The 15,973-nt window shown below is 48.2% G+C and overlaps 1 protein-coding gene and 1 long non-coding RNA gene across 2 annotated transcripts; one reads left to right on the forward strand and one right to left on the reverse strand.

The window, feature by feature from the left end:
* Positions 1 to 923: 923 nt before the first annotated feature.
* LOC114231417 (uncharacterized) lies at positions 924 to 7,641 on the reverse strand. The gene is made up of 3 exons (XR_008557814.1): positions 7,576 to 7,641; positions 6,654 to 6,856; positions 924 to 1,095 (listed from the first exon to the last, which is right to left on the reverse strand). It is a non-coding gene; the product is annotated as an uncharacterized LOC114231417 (long non-coding RNA).
* A 293-nt stretch (positions 7,642 to 7,934) lies between these two features.
* On the forward strand, positions 7,935 to 12,061 carry LOC103285721 (cystatin-C-like). The gene is made up of 3 exons (XM_008141148.3): positions 7,935 to 8,259; positions 10,834 to 10,947; positions 11,746 to 12,061. Exons 1-3 carry the CDS (start codon positions 8,017 to 8,019, stop codon positions 11,827 to 11,829), a joined length of 441 nt encoding a protein of 146 aa, XP_008139370.1. The 5' UTR covers positions 7,935 to 8,016; the 3' UTR covers positions 11,830 to 12,061.
* The last annotated feature ends 3,912 nt before the right edge of the window (positions 12,062 to 15,973 follow it).

Raw genomic sequence — 15,973 nt, forward strand, 5'->3', positions numbered from 1 at the left:
TATATCCTTTTTGCAAAACAGGTCACTTCATAGGCTACAGTACACAGACTTTCCATTGAGTATCACTGTTTTATAACAATCTAACATCAATCTCTACCAGAGCCCTGTTTACCCATGTTAGCACATGGCGTAGAAGCATGCTTATGTCTCCCTGAGTTGGACAGTGGGAAGGGGGAGAAGGAGGAAAAATGTGTGCAAGGGACTTCAGAGCCTATGTCCTAACCATGTCCTAGCCATTTCTGGAGAGAAAAAGAAGCAACAATTAGGTTAGCACAATGTCACCAGTGAAGAAGGTCTTGGCACCCCAACCTCCCTTTTGGGGCGTGCAGGTGCTCTCTCTCATCATTGATGTTTCTATCTTTCTCTCCCTCTCCCTTCCTCTCAGAAATCAATAAAAAATATATGTTTTTAAAGAAAAAATTAAGAGAGGCAAAACATTCAAAAGAAGAGGTTTCCTGAAAACAAGGTGGAGGGAGAGGTAAAAGGGAGGGAGCTTGACGCATCAAGGGAGCGCCCACTCATGAAGAAGGCGGCTCCCTGAACAGCTGCCGGGGCTGACTTACAGAGGGCTGGGCTCCTCACGCAGGTGCCAAGCAGGGCTCTTTGCTTTTCCAGTTCTCTCCATGGGCTGGTATCCACTGGCGCAGGCACAGAGCTGCGCTCTTTGGGAGTGCCTGAAGAGAAACTTTCAGCTTATCCAGGAGAGGCTTCAAAACAACCAAAGAGCATTCCATCCACCTGAGACAGGCTCAGCCTGTCTCAACAACAACATGGGACAGCTCAAATCTGCTGCTGAGTGAAAGAAGCCAGACGGACACACGTGCACTAACACCCCATGATTCCCTTTATGGGAAGTGCAAGAAGAGGCACAAGCTGAAGTCTACAAGGACAATTGTGTGCATTGCCAGGAGCCAGGGGTGGGCGTGGGACTGACTGCAGAGGCACTAGGCAACTTTCCGGGGTAGTGGGAATGTTCCAGACCTTGATGGAGTTGGGATACTGTTGCATGCAAAAATTTCTCATCTGGACACAAAACGTGAGGGGTTTTAGAATATGTAATAGATACCTCATTCAACGTGATCTTAAACATCAAGTCTTCCAAGCCGTGGACAAAAAAAAACAAAAACAAAAAAACAGAGTCAGTAACGTGGCTCCCCCGGGGGAGAAGCAAGAGCAGCACGTTCTCCCAGTTGCCTGCTCTCTTCACTGTCTCCTTCCCACCTGCCTCTGCACCATCCTGGAAGGGGTCTCCCTGCATCTTCTTCCCATGACCCCCACCCACAGTTTATTGTCCACACACCTGCTGAGCTGAGATTCTGGATCATATCCTTGGCCTGCTTAAACAGCCTCCAATTCCTTCTCGCTACCTCACCTCAGGACCTTTGCACAGGTTGGTTTCAGTGCCTGGAGCTCTCTTTCTCTGGTCTCAGCAGGACTTTTTTGTCCTTTAGGTTTCAGCTTAAATGTCTGTCATCTCAAAGAGGTCTCCCTGAACTGTGTCCAGCATCAATCATCTCTCTCTTTCACCGTTGATACTTTACTTCCAACAAAGATCACACCCTGATCTTCATTATTGATCATTGCCCCCCTCCATACACACACACACACACACCCTAAAGTTGGGCTGTGCAATACCACAGCCACCAGTCATATTTGGCCATGGGGAGCTAAGAATAAGAACAGTCTGAATTGACACCGGCTCTAAGTGTAAAATATACACACAGGATTCCATAGACTTAGCACAGAGAGAAGAATGTAAAACATCTCATTAACAATTGTTTGCAAACCCTGGCTGGGTAGCTCAGTTGGTTAGAACATCATCCCAATATGCCAAGGTTGTGGGTTCAATCCCTGGTTGGGCACATACAAGAGAAAAACCAGTGAATGCATGGATGAGTGGGGTAGCAGATTGATTGATTTTTTTTCTCTCTCTCTCTCAAATCAATAAATACATTTAAAAATATATATTCACATATATTTACATATAGTTTGAAGAAAACAATTGCTTGCATATTGTTGAAATAACATTATGGATTTGTAAAAACTTACATAAACTGAGTCACTTCAAAATGGTGTCAAAGCTGCCCCTAAAAGAGTGCCTTGAAGATCTTACTTCTCAAACCTTTGAATATTAAAACTGGGCAAAATAACCCTTGAACTAACCCTACAGCAGTATTGTATTCTAAACAACTGTTTGCAAAACTACCAGGTGTCAAACAAAGGGCATAGATGCCAATTCAATGCCAAAAGGAGTCCTCAATTTGGGGTGCAGTAAAGGGAGAGAGATGCCATTCAGTTAAAAGAGCTGAATTGTGAAACAGCACAGCTGAGAAACAGCAGAATTTTTTTCCATCACCATTTATCCCCCTTTTCCCTCTGGTAATCATCATACTGTTATCTGTGTCTGAGTTGCTGGTTTTTGTTTGGTTTGGTTTAGGATTTTTTTTTTTTTTTCTTAATCCATTCACCTTTTTCACCCAGCTCCCCAGCCCCTCATCCCCTCTGACAGCTGTCAGTCTGTTCTCTGTTTCCATTTTGTTTGTTAGTTTATTTTGTTCATTAGATTCCACAAACAAGTGAAATCATATGGTACTTGTCTTTCTCTGACTGGCTTATTTAGCATAATACTACTCTCCAGGTTCATCCAAGCTTCTGTTTTATGGCTGAGTAGTATTCCATTGTATAAATGTACCACAACTTCTTACTCACTCACCTGCTGGTGGGACTTGGCTCTTGTAAATAACTATGCAATGAACACAGGGGTGCAGATATTCTTTTGAATTAATGGTTTGGGTTTCTTCGGATAAATTCCCAGAAGTTGAATTGCTGGGTCATAAGGCAGTTCCACTTTTTTCTGTTGTGAGGTAACTCCACACTCCTTTCCACAGTGGCTGCACCAGTCTGCATTCCCACCAACGGTCCCCCAGGTTTCCCTTCTCTCCACATTCTCACTACCATTTATTGTTTGTTCATTTATTGATGATAACCATTCTGACAGGTGTGAGGTGATATCTCATTGTGGTTTGAATTTGCATTTCACTGATATTTAGAAACCTTAACCATCTTTTCATTTGTCTATTGGCCATCTGTATGTCCTCTTTGGAAAAATGTCTATTCAGGCCCTTTGCCCATTTTTTAATTGGATTGTATTTTTGGTGTTGAGTTTTATAAGTCCTTTATACATTTTGGATATTTACCCTTTATCAGATGTACTGGTGAAGATGTTCTTCCATTCAGTAGATTGTTTTTCTCATTTTGTTGATGGTTTTCTTTGCTGTGAAAAAATTTGATGTGGTCCCAGTTGTTTATTTTTTTCTTTTGTTTCCATCGACCAAGGAGATATATCAGAAAAAATATTGCTACAAGAAATGTTCAAGATTTTACTGCCTATGTTTTCTGCTGGAAGTTTTATGATTTCCAGTCTAACATGTAAGCTTTTAATTCATTATGTTTATTCTTTTTTCTAATATTTTATTGATTTTTAGAAAGAGAGAAAGGGAGAGGGAGAGATAGAAACTGATATGAAAGGGAAACATCAACCAGCTGCCTCCTGCATGCCCCTACCAGGGATTGATCCCACAACCCAGGCATGTGCCCTGACCGGGAATTGAACCAATAACCTTTAAGTGCACAGTACAACACCCTACCAACTAAGCCACACTGGCCAGGGCGAGTTCATTTTTATGTATGGTGTAAAGGTGGTCTAGTTTCATTTGTTGGCACATATCTGTCCAATTTGCCCAACACCACTTATTGAATAGACTATTTTTAACCCACTGCATGTTCTTGCCTTTTTCAAATATTAATTGACCATAAAAGTGTGGGTATATTTTGGGCTCTCTATTCTGTTCCATTTATCTGTCTTTTTTTATACCAGTACCATGCTGTTTTGATTACTATGGCTTTATAGTATACTTTGATGATAGGCAGCATGATTCCTCCAACTTTGTTCTTTATTCTCAAGATTGCTGTGATGACTTGGGATTTTTAAATATATATATATATATTTATTTCAGAGAGGAAGGGAGAGGGAGATAGAAACATCAATGATGAGAGAAAATCACTGATCAGCTGCTGTCTTCATGATGCCCTCTACTAGGGATTGAGCCTGCAATCCAGGCATATGCCCAGATCAGAAATCGAACTGTGACCTCCTAGTTCATAGGTCAACACTCAACCATTGAGCCATGCCTGCCAGGTGACTTGAGATTTTTTGTGGTTCCATGTAAATTTTTGGAATATTTGTTCTAGTTCTGTGAAATATGTTATTGGTATTGTGATAGGAATTGCGTTGAATCACTTCGGGTAGTATGGACATTTTAGTGATGTTAATTTTTCCTATCCATATACAAAGTATTTGCTTCCACTTATTTGTAACTTCCTCAATGTCTTTCTTCAATGTCTTATAATTTTCTGTAGAGGTCTTTTGCATCCTTAGTTAAATTATTTCTAAGTCAGCTTTGTGGAGTATCGTAGCCAATGAGGTTTATCCGAGGCACCATTGCTAATTGAAAAAAAAAAATTATTCTAGGTTATATTTTTAAGCAATTGTGAAAGAGGCTGTCTTCTTAGTTTCCCTTTCTGATAGTTCATTATCCTATCTAATAAAGGAGTAATATGCAAATTGACCATCACTCCAACACACAAGATGGCTGCCCCCATGTGGTCAAAGATGGCCACCACAAGATGGCCCGCAGGAGAGGGCAGTTGGGAGGAACCAGGCCTGCAAGGGAGGGCAGTTGTGAGTGATCAGGCCAGCAGGGGAGGGCAGTTGGGAGGGACCAGGCCTGCAAAGGAGGGCAGTTGGGGGCAATGAAACCTGCAGGGGAGGGCAATTAGGGGTGACCAGGCTGGCAGAGGAAGGAAGTTGGGAGTGACCGGGCCTGCAGGGAAGGGCAGTTGGGGGAGACCCAGACCTGCAGGGGAGGGCAGTTGGGGATGATCAGGCCTGCAGGGGAGGGCAGTTGGGGGGGACCAGGCCTGCAGGGGAGGGCAGTTAGGCATCAATCAGGCTGGCAGGGGAGTGGTTAGGGGGTGATCAGGCTGGCAGGAAGAAGTGGTTAGGGGCAATCAGGAAGGCAAGCAGGCAAGCAGTTGGGAGCCAGCAGTCCTGGATTGTGAGAGGGATGTCTGACTGCCCGTTTAGGCCTGATCCTAGTAGGACATCCTCGAGGGGTCCCAGATTGGAGAAGGTACAGGCTGGGCTGAGGGACACACCCTCCCGTGCACGAATTTCATGCACCGGGCCTCTAGTTGATGCATAAAAATGCAACTGACTTCTGGATGTTAATTTTGTTTCCTGCTACTTTACTGAATTCATTTATCACTTCTAGTAGTTTTTGGTAGAATCTTTATGGTTCTCTGTATCATGTCATCTGCAAATAATGAGAGTTTACTTCTTCCTTTTCTATTTGGATATCTTCTTCTCATCTGAATGCTGGGGCTAGGACTTCCAGTTATATGTTGAATACCAGTTGTGAAAGTGAATATCCCTGTCTTGTTCCTGATCTTAAGGGGAATGCTTGAAGTTTTTGCCCATTGAGCATGATGTTGGCTGTGGGATTGTCATATAAGGCCTTCATTATGTTGTGATGATTTCTCTATTCCCACTTTGCTGAATGTTTTTATCATAAATGGGTGCTAGATTTTATCAAATGCCTTTTCGGCATCTATTGATATAGTCATGTGGTTTTTATCCTTCATTTTGTTTATGTGGAGTATCAAGTTTATTGATTTTCAGATATTGTGCCAACCTTCCACCTCTGGAGTAAATTGCACTTGATCATGGTGTATGATCTCTTTAATGTATTGCTAGACCCAGTTTGCTAATATTTTGTTGAGAATTTTAGTATCTCTGCTCATCAGGGATATTGGCTTATAATTTTCTTTCTCTGTAGTGTCTTCATCTGGTTTTAGAATTAGGATAATGCTGGTCTCCTAATAAGAGCTTGGAAGTCGTCCCTTCTTTTGGAAATTTTTGGAATAATTTGAGGCCAGGGGTTAGTTCTTCTTTGAGTGCTTATTAACATTCACCTGTGAAGCTATCTGGCCCAGGATTTTTGTTGTTCGGGAGGGTTTTTGTTTTGTTTTGTTTTGATTACTGCTTACATTTCATTAGTTTTAATCTATCTATTCAGATTTTCTGATTCTTCCTGAATCAGTTTTACAAGATTGTATGTTTCTAGGAATTAATCCATTTCATCCAGATTGTCGAACTTGTTGGTTTCTTCACAATCTTCTTTATTTCTCTGGCGTCAGTTGTTACCTCTCCTCTTTCATTTCTGATTTTATTTGGGTCCTCTCTGTCTTTTTCTTTTTCTCCCCTTCTGGTGAGACTAGTTTGGAAAGCAGGATTTTGAAACAACTTTGGAGAGGTGGCCCAGGTGGGGTGCCCTCAGTGTTAAGGTTCTGGTTTTAGAGCTCAGCTGGGGAGACAGTCTTGCAAGGAAACTGAAAGTGTGCTCTACCAGCACAAAGGTGAAGCTGGCTCAGATAATGATGCTCATCCCCTGCCCCTGATTGGCCCCTTGCTATGCAACTGAGGACTCCAAATCATCACAATTTGATGGGCCCAAATAGCACTCCCTAGTCTCAAATTGGACAGGAAAGTCTCAGCTCTATTGGTTGAATTTCAATCCTATGAACTCTCTTACCAGGGTTGCCTGATGCAGGAGCAGAGTGCACAGGCTGACCGCTCAGCCTGTGGCTTTTCGCTGGCAGGCAGTGTGCTGTTAGAGGCCTCTGCCACAATAGCTGCCAGACTCCAGTTTGACATTTGGGCCCAGTCAGCCACAAGAAGTCGTCCTTGGCAGATATCTTCTTTCTCGGAGTCAAAACAGGGAAGCAGAGGTCATAACTACAGAACTAAAAATCAGTTACATCCTTTAGGACAAATATCACTGTTAGCTTATCCGCATCTGTAGAAATTCCTTCCTTAGTTTATTAACACCCATAGAAATGTCTTCCTTCTTTTCAAGTAATTATCCCCTTCCCTTTATCATAAATACCCCTTGCCTTCACCTCCTAATAGAAACCCTATGAGTTTCTGCCTAAAACAGTGCCTTCTGGAATAGCTGCTCTTTTAAATTGCACTTGTCACTTCTCACCTTGATTTTTTTTTCCAGTTCACCTATCAAATATATTCTTAAACTTGCTGCCACCTGTATCTTTTCACATTCTTTAACGTGTCTACTAGAAAATAGAAAGCTACACATGGACTCGGTGACATCTCTATGGAGCAGCCCCTCTGCAATGTCAAGTCCAAGGCTCACTGGCCCACTCGCCACCTGTTACATACAAACCCTAGACCTCCCGGCCTGGGAGAAGCCCGAGAAAGGTTTATTGAATAAATGCATGAGTGGTGCAAAAGAGCACCCGAGCTTTTTACCAATTAGAGGGTAAGTACTTCCCTTAATGTTTGGCAAAGATACTCCCCAGTACCAGGCGCAGGTGGCATCTTCCCCAGCCCTTGAAATCGTACCCTTGCTCTGGCATCCCTAGAATTCGACCCACTGCTCAGAGACCAAGACACCTATTTTTCCCTTTTAAAAGAATAAATTAGAATTCAGGGGTTACCAGCTGTTCAGGCCCAGAGAAGGGTGGCCAGACTGAGCTGAGCTTCAGAGCACACTAGAGGAGGCCTGGGAGGGTAAGGAGGGGCTGAAATGGGTGGGGGAGGAACCCAGACAGACTTCGGTGGCTAAGCCGGGACCGGACCGAGGGGCAGGGAGGAGGGGAAGGATTATTAAGGCTGGAGAAGGAAGCTGGTTGGAGAAGCTGGACCCGAGGACTGAAAGGGAGCGGGGCCCAGGGAGGGGCTGGCCTGCGGAAAGGGGGTGGGGATGTGACGGGGCGGAAAAGGAGGAGCCGAGGGCGGGGCGGGGCGGGGCGGGGCGGGCGGCGATAGGGCAGACGGGGCCATAAAAGCCTCTGCGGGCGGGTGGAGCCCGCGGCATCTAGATCGCACCCGTCCACACTCGTCTTCCTGCTCTAGAGTTCTGTTCCCTGGAGGCGACCATGGCCGGGCTCTCGCGCGCCCCGCTGTTCCTGCTCGCCCTGGCCCTGGCCCTGGCCCTGACCGTGAGCCCTGCGGCCGGCGCCAACGCCGGCAGGCCTCGCCTGGTGGGCGGCCTGGCGGAGGCGGACGTGAACGAGGAGGGCGTGCAGCAGGCGCTCAACTTCGCCCTGAGCGAGTACAACAAGGCGAGCAACGACGCCTACCACAGCCGCGCCATGCGGGTGGTGCGCGCCCGCAAGCAGGTGCGTCCGGGGGCCGGGGCTGGGCGCCGGGGGCCGGGGGCCGGGGTCGGGGCCGGGGGGCCGGGCGAGGCGATGGGGAGGAGGAGCCTGCGCCCCGGGAGGGCGTGGCCCTTGTGACGCGATCAGCCCCGCCCCAAGCGCCCCACTCGCGGACGGTCACCCGCCAGTGCTTCTCAGCCAGGCAGTTTCTCTGGTCTCGCATGTGACGGACCGTCACGGGCGTATTCACCAGGACTGGCAGTGGGTCACAGGCACTCTGGGTCAGTGCCAGGCCTTGGCTTCTGTTTTCAAGCACCAGCCCAGCAAGGACAGGGCCTGCGGTCCAGCCCACTGATCTCCCTCCCAGGCCGTGGGACTGGGGGGGTCAGAGTGAGCTGGCAACTTAATGACCACAGGCGAAGGAAAAACAGACTGCATACCGGCTGCCCTCCCGGCTCTGCCACTGAGTGGTTTTCTAAAACACTTTATTCCTCTTAACTTTTCATGTTGACATAATTTCAGACTTACAGAGAACGTGCAAAAATAGAACATAGAATCCTGTAGATTCTTCCCCCAGATTAGTCAAAATGTTGCCCTGTTTGCTTTATCCACCTCTCTCCCTCCCTACATGTGTGTGCGGGTACATATACACATTTATTTCTCTGAACCATTTGGGAGAGTATATATTTCCTAAAAGCAGGCATTTTTAAAAATAATCACAGTACGATTTTGAACAGCAGGTATCAACACTGAAATAGTGATCTAATGCATAGACTTATCAGATGTCCGTGATAGTTCCACCAGGGTCCTTTATAGCCAAGGACACTCCCGGTTCATGCACTGCAGCCCCCTTTACCCTGGAGCATCCTGTCTGCCTCATCACCTTGGCATTTGCGAAGGGTCCAGCCTAAATGTGCGGACTGGCACTCAGTTAGTGCTGCCCTGAGGTTTCCTCAGGATAAGATTTGGGTCATGCAAAAGAGGAATGTTCTCTGAGTCTCCTCTCAACAGGTGCCACTAAACCAACCTCCCTGTCCCCTCTGTGCGATGGTATTCGGGGCCTCAGGCACTGAGGAGGGGCCCTCACTGCTCCCCTGGTCACCTTGAGGGAACCAGCAAACACAGAGGAGTCCAGGATGAGCCTGTGGCATCCAGGCGGATGCTACGGCAGAGGGTCTTGCATGAGAATCCAGACCTGAGAGACCCTGGAGGAAAGGCCCCTGGAGTGTTCTTCCCTCCAGAGGTCAGACCTCTGGAGGAGGCTCTGGGTTCTGAAGTCTCATTCCCCACCCTTAGATGGGGACCCCGCCACCAGAAGCCAGAGGTAGTAAGTGTATGCTGGGGTAGAGAGGACCACCTGACCCTGCCTCTGCCAGCCCGCCCTGAGGTTCTGGCCAGCTAGGGGGAGCAGTCATCAGAGTTAGAAGGGGAATGGAGGGCACATCCAGAGGGGCTGCTGGGCCTTGAGCTTGTCCTTGGAGGAAGGCTGGCATTTAGACCATGGAAAAGCAGAACGTACCCGCACAGCAGCAAAGTGCGGTGCCTGCTGCATGCCAGTGTTTAGAGCCTGTTCTCACCTCCTCTTGAAACGTCAGACGGTGGGTCAAGATCGGACCCGTTTCTCCAGCAGCCGATGGCTGGCACTGGCCCCTTTGGATGGGACGTGCACTCCTTGCTCACCAGGTCCCTGCCAGGCACAGCTCCTCTCCACTGTGACCCTGGCTTGGTGTCACAACGCATCGGCCCATGTGGAAAACTGACACCAAGGGCACATCTGTATTACTTTCAACAATAAAGATAAATTTAAAAAAAAAAAGAAAAGAAACTGACAGCAGAGGGATCGTAGGACTTGCTTGACATCCATAGGGCGGAGTCCAGAGCCTAGTCTGGGCCCCTCGTCTTGAGGTTCTCCGAGTTCTCACGAGGTGAGTCTGGGATGCCTGTGTGAGCACAGGTTTCACACCTGTAATCTCAAATGCAAAAGACACAAGGTGTGAGGTGTGTGGCACACTTTAGAAGTGTTCCCCTCACAAATAGCTTGAAAGGCAGGCATCCCAGGGGCATCTGTTATTGGCCTCAAGCGTGTGTGTGTGTGTGTGTGTGTGTGTGTGTGTGTGTGTGTGTGTAAAGCATCTGCTCAGTGGGGGCATGAGTAACCTGGTTACATGGAATGAGAGTCTCGATGGGCTGGATGTTACCAACTGGACTGTAACTTCAAGGCCATTACCATGGGAGTCTTCCTGAGGCAGAACCGGCCCTGGTGCTGGCACAGCGGATTTGCTGATACCCTGGCTGGTTCCCCAGAGCTGCACCTCTAGCTTCTGGCAGAATTTTGACGTCTGGCTCCACCTTCTATTTTCCTGCCTCTCTTCTGCCAGGCTGTGTGACTCACCTTGTCAGAGCTGCTCCGTAAACAAGTTACAAGGAGGACCTGGGGCACACGGTCTTGGGCAGCCGTCAGGAGGTGGCTGGGTGCCTCCTGGGTGTTGGCTCTGGCAACCCCTGGATGCTGGCCCAATGCGTGCTAACGGGAAGGTACCTGCCTGGGTGACGTGGGCAGGTGATGAAAACCAATCCTTCCCTTTATATGCACAGCTCGTGGCTGGGCTGAACTACTTCTTGGATGTGGAAATTGGTCGAACCACATGTACCAAGTCCCAGCCCAACTTGGCCAACTGTCCCTTCCATGAGCAGCCGAACCTGAAGAAGGTATGTACTTGATGTGGGCCAGGGGCCAGGCACACAGGGCACAGGGCGCCCTGGGGATGTGTCGTGGGTGAGTGCTGTGGCCTGGGTGGGGTGTGCAGGGGCTGGGGTGTGTGGGGGAAAGGTGCCAGTTTGTGTATGCAGGTCCCTAATTTGAATTTATAAGGGCAGTTGAGCTGGGACCTTTGAGCTCCACATGCTTTGGGGGATTGTTGCCTGCTGACTGAAGAAAGCAGGGGGGTGGAGATAGGGCCCTTTAATCCCAGCCTCAGCCATTGGAACAGATTAGAGGGAATTGGAGGTCTGTCCGGAGAAGCCCATCCATGCTGCCCTGCTCACTGAACACCAGACTCGCGCCTGGGCTTGACTGGTTCTTGGGATGTCTCAGCCGCTGGGGAGACCTCCATCTGTTTGTCACCTCCCCAAACACTCTCTTTCAAGGGAGTTTTCGGTCATAGTGCTAGCCCACTGGAGGTGGAGGGAACTTGGCTGATACCCTGCACCCTCTGGGGCTGTGTGGCTTTGCTGGGATGCTCCTTAAAGGGCCATGCTGGGGGTACACCAGTGTGGATTCCTGCAGGGACAGGGCAGTGAAGATCTCCTAGACTTGGAGTAATGGAAGGGGTCACCAAGAGGCCCCTGCTGAGTCCTGCATCGTTATCCGGGGCTCCGTGGGTTAAGGGGCCGAGAGGTCCACCAAGCAACCACAGCTCCTCACCTGCACTTCGGAGACCTCGTGCTGGGCCATTTCCTTTTTTACGGAAACCCTAACTGACCACCTCTCTTGTTTCCCTTTTGCAGGCAGCACTCTGCTCTTTCCAGATATACACTGTCCCCTGGTTGGGCAAGACCTCCTTGGTGAAGTCCAGCTGCCAGGACGCATAGAGGAGATGTGACAGGCTGAGCCATGCAGGCTGCCTCTCACTTGCACGCCCCCATCCCTGGTAGGGCCCCCTCAGTGTGCTGGCCTCAGGAGACAAACGGAGAAGCTTCCTGAGCCTTGTGTGACCAGCTAAGTGGCTCTCACTTGCTTCTTTCTATAGAGTGCTTTCTAGATGCACCTGTGCCTGGTGCACGTTCTGCTTCCACTTTACGCAATAAAACATGACATCAGCTACTCCTTGTGTTGTTCACTGTCTCGGGGATGTGCCTGAGGGTTTACAGTTACTTTACCAGGAGCTCCTGTCCCGCTGGCTCTGGAGGGCGGACGAGAGGAGAGAGCTGACACGGTCGGCCATAGTGGGCATGTTCGGGGAATATGCTGCCCCATTCGGATGACTGAGTCATGGAGGGGGACTGGGAACCAAGGCTTTCAGCTGTGGTGGCTCCTGATCATCTAAAAAAGAGGAAGGGACCTATGCTGCTGGCTCTGGAGACTTGGCTGCTGCGGTTGAAAAGAAGTCAGGCTGTGAGCAGGGCTGGACAGTGGGGAGGAGTCAGATGGAGCCCATAGCCCAGGGCCTCCCTCAGCAAGGTTCTGCAGAGCCACAGGTTTCTGCCAGATGTGCTGAGCTGATCAGACCCCAGGGGCTGATGTGATGGCTGAGGTTCCCTACACTCTAAAGCAGTGGTCGGCAAACTCATTAGTCAACAGAGCCAAATATCAACAGTACAACGATTGAAATTTCTTTTGAGAGCCAAATTTTTTAAACTTAAACTAACACCACTTCTTCAAAATAGACTCGCCCAAGCTGTGGTATTTTGTGGAAGAGCCACACTCAAGGGGCCAAAGAGCCGCATGTGGCTCGCGAGCCGCAGTTTGCCGACCACTGGACTAAAGAATAATTCACCTGCTTCTCTTCATTATACTCTGCTGTGTGGACAAACACACATAAAACGGAGAAGCAGTTCATGAAATGGTAGCCGAACAAGGAGAAGACTTCTAAGCAGTCCTTCTGTTCTCTTGCCCTTGGCATTGGGTCTCTGGGGGCAGGCGGGGGCGGGGGGGCACGGTGTCAGATGATACAGAGGTTTCTGTAGCCCAGGGTCAGACACACTCAGGGTCATTCAGATGTCAGTCAGAGCCCTGGCTGGTATGCTCAGTGGTTGGAGCATCACCCTGTGCACCAAAAAGTCGCAGGTGCCATTCCTGGTCAAGGGCATGTACCTAGGTTGCAGGTTTGATTTCCGGCCCCAGTTGGGCATTTGTGGGAGGCAACCATCAATGTGTCTCTCTCATATCAATGTCTCTCTCTTTCTCTTCCCCCCCCCCCCCACCCTTCCTTCTACCCTCTCTAAAAATCAGTAGAAAAAATATCCTCAGATGCCCAGCTGGTGTGGCTCAGCAGTTGAGCATTGACCCATGAACCCAAGAGATCGCAGGTTCATTTCCTGGTCAGGGCACGTGCCTGGGTTGCGGGCTCGATCCCCAGTAGGAGGCTTGCAGGAGGCAGCCGATCGATGTTTGTATCTTCTCTTCCCCTCTCCTTCTCTCTAAAATCAATAAAAACATATTTTTAAAAAATATCCTTAGGTGAGGATTAACAACAACAACAAAAAATGTCAGCTGGAGTCCCCATAATCTCAGGCATGGCTGCCTATGCCATCACCGGAGGAGCTTTAAAAAATACTGATGCCTGCTTTGCACTCTGAGAAATTCTGACTTAATTGGTCAGGGCTGGGACCTAGGCACTGGGATTTTGATATCCAACTGATTCCCAAAGGAACTGCAGAACTGTAACTCAATTAGATTTCCTCTAAAAGTCCTATTACTCCTAAAACATCTGTAATTTGCAGCTGGTGCAGGGTTCTCTCTCAAAGTCATACCTGCATCTAGACGTGCTTTTGGTTCCAGGGATCTAGGCCGATATATAACCCAGCCCCCTCCTTGATTCCCAGTAAATGAAAAGCAACCAAACAAAACCACATGAAAAACATCCCTCAACCAAAGCCTTCCTTAGGTCAGTGAACTTTTGTGGAGATTTCAGGCAGCCGAAGAGATTTATGTGAAGCAATAACCTTGACATTTTCAACCCTTTTCTTGAAATGCTCTTGACCTCACTCCTAGAGGTAGTTACCCTTTGACCTTCACCTCACGGAGTCACTGACCTTCTTTCTCTCACTGGTCCCTCTTGGCATTTCTCATTTGTCCACCCTATCCCTTTCCTGGAGATCCCTTCGCCTAGGATCCCTCAGCTGGTCCAAACCCTCCCTCTGTGGGGCAGAGCAGCTCAGTTCTTTCAAGACTTAATCACACCCATCAAGGTGCTCAGAAAATAAAGGGTTCCCTAGTAAACTGGCTCTACCCTCTTAGTGAAGTCCTTTCATCATGAATAGCAACATGTTTTCCTTGTACCCAAATGCCTGCCAAATCCAGGCCCCGAGGAACAGATTGAGGGAAATACCTGCCTGTTCCGAATGGCCACCAGCCCAGGAATGGTGCTGAGGAATGCTAGCCCCTTGGCCCTGTGTGTTTCTCACATCGCATTGTCCAGGTGGAGGTAACACCATGGGAAAATCCCCAAGGTTGGTGCTGACTCACAAATCAGAGAGTGCCCGCCTTATGATAAAAACGAGATAATAATTCATGGGGCGACACCCCCTCCTTTCCTCTCATTCCACCTGTTTTCAGGGAAGGTGACTTTACCTTTTGAACTGTGGCTTGGAGAAGGTGACCTTGGCTAAGCCAGTCAGGACAGCCCATCACCCCGAGCCTTAGTGATTGGATTAAAGATGTCACATCACCCAAGGCTGGCCACCTGGGGGTGGGGGGACTCCTGAGTCTTAATGTGGGATTTTGTTTAAGCTACTTAAAAAGCAGGCTCTCTCCAGCTGGGTTTGAATAGAAGACAGGAAGTCTAAAGCAGTTGTTTGAGAATAAAGCCAGATTGCAGGGGGCACAATAACTGAGTCAAGAGACAAAAAAACAGCAGGTCATTGACATCACCTGAGTCCCTGCACTGAGCTGCGCCTGCCGTCTGGACCTCTTAGTTATGTGAGCCGGTCATCCCCTCTCTTCAGGCCTGCTGGGATGGTTTTTCTGGTGCTTGTGCTCTTATGAGTCCTACCTGATAGAGAGGAGCAGAAACTGAATTCACCATTCATTTCTCAGAGCTGATTGCCCCACAACATTTCTTGACTGTTTCAAAGTAACCCTCCAAGGGGTCACCTTGCAGAAAGAGCAGGTCCTGCCCTCTGGACCTTGGAGGTATTAGACCACTGTTAAAAGTGCAACGTCACCGGCTGAACTGTGCCTCACAAACAGGCATGGCTCAGACTATTAAGAGCCACTACTATAAAGAATTTTTTAAATTTATTGATCTTACAGAGAGAGAAAGGAAGGTATTAGGTTTGATCAAATAATTGAATCGATACCCCCTCCCCTGGGAACTGACCTTAAGGCCACTTCACAATGGACATTCCACTTGCTTAGACCACATTCCACTTGCTAAGACCATTATCTCTCCCCTCCGGAGTTTCCCAGAATCCGGACCTGCACAGACAATTCTCCACCCAGAAAAAGGCCCCCTAGAGTCCTTTAAAAACCTCTGTCTGACTCTCCGTCTTCGGGGGCTGGCACCATTTTGGGGCTCAGCCCACCTGGTATCCAGATGACCTAATACATTTCATAATTCTTTACCCCTTTTGTCCTCAGGCGTTCCTCCTTCGGTGACCCTAACAGGAGGGAGGGAGAGAAGGAGGGAAGGAGAGGGAGAGAGAGATTTGTTTCCACTTATTTATGCAGGGTGCTTCTGGGTGGGTTTATTTGGAATTATGCTGACTACCCCAAGAAAATTTCCATGTGAAAAAGGTCCAAATCTGTAAATCATTTTTTTATAAAAATTCATTTGAGGCAAACAAAAGGATAAGCCTGGAAGCAAGATCTCCACAGACGTAGACAGATGCTTCCCAGAATGGCAGTTTAAAGTTTCTTTTATGAATTTGGAATTAAGGATGGGGTGTAAGGGAGTTTACATAAAGGTGGAAGAAAGCAAGGCATGGACTGAATTGCAAGGCAGTTAACAAGATTATGTGCTCTCTCCAGGGTGATAACTCTTCAGAGTGGTCTAAAAAAGAGGCACCCTGCATA

This window comes from Eptesicus fuscus, chromosome 12, assembly GCF_027574615.1.
Source record: "Eptesicus fuscus isolate TK198812 chromosome 12, DD_ASM_mEF_20220401, whole genome shotgun sequence".
In the NCBI taxonomy this organism is placed as follows: domain Eukaryota; kingdom Metazoa; phylum Chordata; class Mammalia; order Chiroptera; family Vespertilionidae; genus Eptesicus; species Eptesicus fuscus.